The sequence below is a fragment of the Megalops cyprinoides genome, chromosome 22 (assembly GCF_013368585.1).
Source record: "Megalops cyprinoides isolate fMegCyp1 chromosome 22, fMegCyp1.pri, whole genome shotgun sequence".
Taxonomy (NCBI): domain Eukaryota; kingdom Metazoa; phylum Chordata; class Actinopteri; order Elopiformes; family Megalopidae; genus Megalops; species Megalops cyprinoides.
In genome coordinates, this window is record NC_050604.1 from 19,143,056 (window position 1) to 19,148,055 (window position 5,000).

Here is a 5,000-nt window from a genome sequence, read left to right on the forward strand (position 1 = left end):
ACAGGGTGACCAGCACCTTCACACGCCTCAGGCTCTAAAAACACCGCATCAAAGCAACATGTGGCAAAATTTCCATACTCATGAAGAATATCACTGATCAGTGAAAATGTTTATGTCAAAAAAAAACATGCTGGAAGGTGAGGCTGTTTTAATGTCCTTATCTGGTGACATGAGTAACTATATGTATGTTCTGCTGCATCTCGCCCTGTAGCGCTGCAGCGTTGCAAAGTTCGAAAACATCGGTCTGCAAGGACATGTTTACAGCGCTGTAAACGATTCCCTCGGGTGATTTCAGAGAGAGGGCCCAGAACAGGGGGCTGACGGGTAAAACTGAGGGCTGCCAAACCTTGACCAGGATATAGCTGTGCAGGATCATCAGGTTGGTGGCCATCTCCGCCGGGATGCGGATCTTCTGCGCCTTCAGCTCCGTGTACATGCTGAAGAGGACGTCGTGGGCGTTCCTGTAGTTCCCTAAAGCCACACAGCGAGGCTGCTTTACATACACAGTAATGTAATGCAGACACTGAAAAAGCACACCAGACACACAGGAATCTCATGTGGAAATGTTCTTCCCCAAGCAGCTAGTTCGGTTCAGACAGACAGACCTGCAGACTGCTCCTCTCTGGCAATGATGATGGCAGTGCGAGCCGCTTCTCTGTAATGCTTCAGGGCCATGTAGAGCCGGAACAGGTACTTTGCATCCTGGGGGGCAAAAAAAGGGGAAATCACTGTTGTGAAACCTGCCCATCAAACTCCTTACCCATAAGCACACACAGCCACGGCAACACATGCTCACTCTCTGTCCCAAAGTTGATCACATGTCCACCCATTTAACCCACCAGCCCTGACCCACGCCACACATTTAGGACATTACTCCTGGCAACCCTAAGCACAGCACCACCACTGCCGCACACATAGACAGAGGCGTCTATGGGTGGCTTCAGGAATTACTCAAAGAGCGACCTAGTGGTACAACATCACAGCATCTACAGCATTTAACATACACCCTGGGCATGAGCAGGCAACTTGAACCTGAAGCAGTCCATGGCTAAATGCACAGCAACACATCTAAAACCACTTGACATTACAAAGAGCATGTGTGTCACGAATTCCACCAGCAGGGGGCAGCAGTGTCAGGTGGCTACTCACAGAGAGAGACTAAACGTCAGGGTGAAATGAAGGTAATGGAAGAGATCGGGAGAGACAGGTGAGAACCATGCAGGTGCCAAACACACAAACTGATGAAAAGTAAATCAATCTTAGATCAACAAGCATGCAGTTCAGGATTCTAGCGAACTGCAGATCATGAGAATGAGGGATTATTGCAAGGGTATTACAGATGCATCAGTGGATATTTATGAGGATTTATTGATAACACACTTGGCTGGCAGTTCAGTATGAACATAAAACCAAGAGAAAATAAAAGTACACCAGCATTAACCAGTAAAAACATTTCTGAGAACAGGCCTACAGGGCCTCTCTGTACCTTGGGCATCCCATCACTCTCTCCCATCAAGTAATCGATCAGCTGGTTCGTCAGAGCTTCATCCTTGGCCTGTCCCACCTGCCGCACAACCATTATGATAGTGATTAAGACAATTTAAAAAATAATAATGAAATAACCACAAAAGTACATTTCCAATCCCTTTAGCGATAATCACACATAAAATTTCTAAGGCCCCACACAATAATACACTTTGTTGTTTCCTTACAGTAGTCACTGTAATTACAAAGAAGAACATTTAATCAAGTACTGCCATTGCCCGTTCAGTTTGTTTTTATACTTACGAAACATAATTGTGCAGATCTGTCCACAATGACACAAGCCCACCATGTATGAAGCTAAAACTGCATTGTGGTCATGCAGTGTTAAAGGGCTGGAAAGGGACGTAGATCAACACGTTAATGATTCATCGGTGCGCAGCCTTACGGTCTCTATGGCCAGCTCGATAGCCAGGTTGTCATCTGTGTTGGGACACTTCAGGAAGTGCTTCAGGGCCTGGGACACAGGAGTGGGGTGGGGGGGGGGGTGGGGACGGACAGACATGCACAACTGAAGTCATGCGCTGTAAGATCATACTGCCTCTCATGTAACGCGACAATTTCTCCTCCTATTCTGCAGACCAGCCCTGCACATTGCAGGGCATTAGACATCGCTGTGGAGACTAAGCTGACTGAACGAGTGTGAGGTTGAATAACTGCGTGAATGAATGAAGGAATGAATGTGAATTGACTGTCATGTTGTGAAAGTTTGTGTCTTCTTTCATTTGCATGAGAGGCAGAGGTAAAACAGAAAAACACAAACCACGCATGAATGAGTGAGTGAATGCATAAATGAACAAACGCACAAAGGAATGACTAAATGAGCAATGGAAAGACTCGGAGCACGGCTGGCCCTTGGAGGGACACTCACCCGGCCGTACTGGCCACACTTCTGGAAGAACTTGCCCGCCTGCAGGTGCTTCTTCTCCCCCTCGAAGTACAGCGCGATGCTCTGGTAATCCTCCATGGTGGCGTCAGAGCCTGGGCCACACACACGCACACACACACAGCACTATTACTGTACTCCAACCAGGCTCTGTACAGTGCAGACCACCAACAGAAAAACACATTTGACTGACGAAACTACTATGTCCATATTATCAATGTTGAGTGTCAGATTTGTACGAAATGTGTTCACTGAAATTCTTCTGATCTGTAGGCTAGGTAAGACCTGCACATATGCGCATTGACAAGCACAATCCATGTCACCCCGAGCCAGTCAGGTGAGAGCTGTAGGGCCTAGCGTGCTCCTCCAGGCCAGGGGGGAGTGGCTCACCGATGATGTCAGCGTACACCTCCATCTGGCTGTGCTGCTGGGCGAGCTGGAAGGCCTCGTCGTTGCACTTGGACAGAACCAGGAACTGGATGGCAGAGCCGTAGTCACTCAGACGCAGGAAGAACCTGGAGCAGAGGCCACAGGCCACACGCCACAGGCCACAGGCACCGGGACGGAAACTATTTAAAAAGCACTTAAAAAGCACCGAGGCCTGTTCTCTGAAACACCATCAGCTGTTTATCTTTAAATGACAATTTTACAGGTGTATCTCACTGGAGCTTGAAATCAGCTCAAAGCTGTAAAGTGTTCTGCTGAATTTATCGACCACACACCATATGAGCAGCCCACTCACTACTGACTTATAAATTCTTGGTAGGTCCACTCTAAGACATCCTGTGTTTTAAGTTCTTGTGTTTTAGTTTCTCACAGAAGCACCTTAGAGAGCTTTATCAGGCAGAGTGGCCCTTTGAGCACATTTCACACAGAGGTGAGCTGAAGACTCAGAGCGTGCAGACTGCTCTCCTCACCTGGCCACCATCTTGGCCCCGTCGATGGACTGCGTGTCGCGGACGACGCGCACGGCCTCCTCGGGGTTGTTGAGGTGGTCGAGCTGGACGCGGATCACGTTGTCCCAGTCCCTGGCGCTCTCGTAGGCCGCGGCCGCCTCCTTGTACCTGTGGGGTGGCGAGCAGAAGCAGTCAGGCAGTCGGGCGCTCAGCTGAGCGCAGGGCAAAGGGCCCGCAGGTGTGTCAGTCACCTACCTGCCGTCTGCCTCCTTGGCCTTGGCGTACTGCAGGTGGATCTTAGGAGAGGTCACCTGAGGCAGGAGTTCGCCAACCTTCGCCCTGAGATACACACAGGTGTACAGTGTATATATATGCACACACACACACATACACATATACACACATGTATCAATCACACCAAGCCATCCTCATCAGTATGGTCATCATCACAGCAAGAACCACAATCCCAACGCTCACACAGCACTTACACCCTCAAGAAATAAAAAAATAAAAATAAATAAGATAAGAAATAAAAATACCCACATCACATCAATACAGGCTAATCAACCTTCATGTGGCAGTTTTAATAGTATGTTATATAGAAAGTGATATAGAGAACTGATAAAGTGCAGAAATAGCTTTGTTGCTCCTGAGGGCCACATTGATACAGCCATTAGCCATCAGAGAGCAGTGCAGGGGCTCTGCTCAGCTCGGCATGAATATTTCAGGATGCTCTTTCAGGGGCCGCCCCACGGGGGCAGCTCCCGGTATTTATGGTGCACTTACACACAAGTGTATGAAAGCTTTACGGCAATGCAGAAAAACACTGCCAAACTCCCTTTCTAAAACTACTCCTATTCATCAGGTTTCCTTGAAAGAAACTGGGAAGAAACAGATATAGCCAACGGGTAGCTCAACATTTACCATCTCTGAAAATGTCCAAGGAAGAATTTGCCACCTTTTAGTCTGCTAACATCTATACGCTGAAACGTAAGGCCATTTTACAACCTAGTCCTGAACCTCAATCCAGACCTGCACGTTCCATTAAATCTGTTTCCTGCCTGGTCTCTCTCTCCACATCTCTCTCTCATTGCTGCTGTGTCTGGAATTGTGGAGCGGTGAGGGGAAGCTCTTACCAGTTCTTGCAGCGGATGTAGACGGAGGCGGCCTTGTCGTAGTACTGCCCTTTCTCATAGAGCTGAGCTGCCTCAGAAAATTGCTGTGAAAGTGACAAAGGAGAAACAAGGCGTTACCGTTGAGCCGACTGTGTCCGGAGCCCTCGGACTCTGCCCCCGCTGCCGGGGCGGGGGGGGCGTCCGTACCTTCATGCTCTCCAGGATAGCCCCGCAGTCCTTCTTCAGCACTCTGCTGGGGTGCTTGATAGCCTGGTTCGCCCCCCGGCGGATGTCGCCCATCCTGATGGACATGCGTGCCACGCCCGCCTGACAGGCCTCGTCGTGCTCCTGGAACTGGGGAGGGGTGGGGGGGGTGGGTTTTGGGAGAGGGAAAAGGGGACAAAGGACTCACTGTCCAGAACCTATCAAACACACACACTGTACAGGAAGACCTATCAAACACACACACTGTACAGGGGGACATATCAAACACACACACAGACCAGGGGGACATATCAAACACACACACTGACCAGGGGGACATATCAAACACACACTGAC

General features: G+C 49.2%; 1 protein-coding gene across 1 annotated transcript in view; it reads right to left on the reverse strand.

Annotated features, from left to right (window-relative positions):
• Positions 1 to 5,000, reverse strand: part of wdr19 (WD repeat domain 19) — a 19,951-nt gene that overhangs the window by 5,284 nt on the left and 9,667 nt on the right. The window contains exons 22-31 of the mRNA XM_036517260.1: positions 4,647 to 4,793; positions 4,461 to 4,543; positions 3,580 to 3,663; positions 3,346 to 3,492; positions 2,819 to 2,943; positions 2,414 to 2,523; positions 1,931 to 1,999; positions 1,487 to 1,564; positions 606 to 702; positions 347 to 471 (exon numbers count right to left, since the gene is read on the reverse strand). Coding sequence (XP_036373153.1) covers positions 347 to 471; positions 606 to 702; positions 1,487 to 1,564; positions 1,931 to 1,999; positions 2,414 to 2,523; positions 2,819 to 2,943; positions 3,346 to 3,492; positions 3,580 to 3,663; positions 4,461 to 4,543; positions 4,647 to 4,793 — 1,065 coding nt within the window. The remainder of the gene's footprint in view (positions 1 to 346; positions 472 to 605; positions 703 to 1,486; positions 1,565 to 1,930; positions 2,000 to 2,413; positions 2,524 to 2,818; positions 2,944 to 3,345; positions 3,493 to 3,579; positions 3,664 to 4,460; positions 4,544 to 4,646; positions 4,794 to 5,000) is intronic.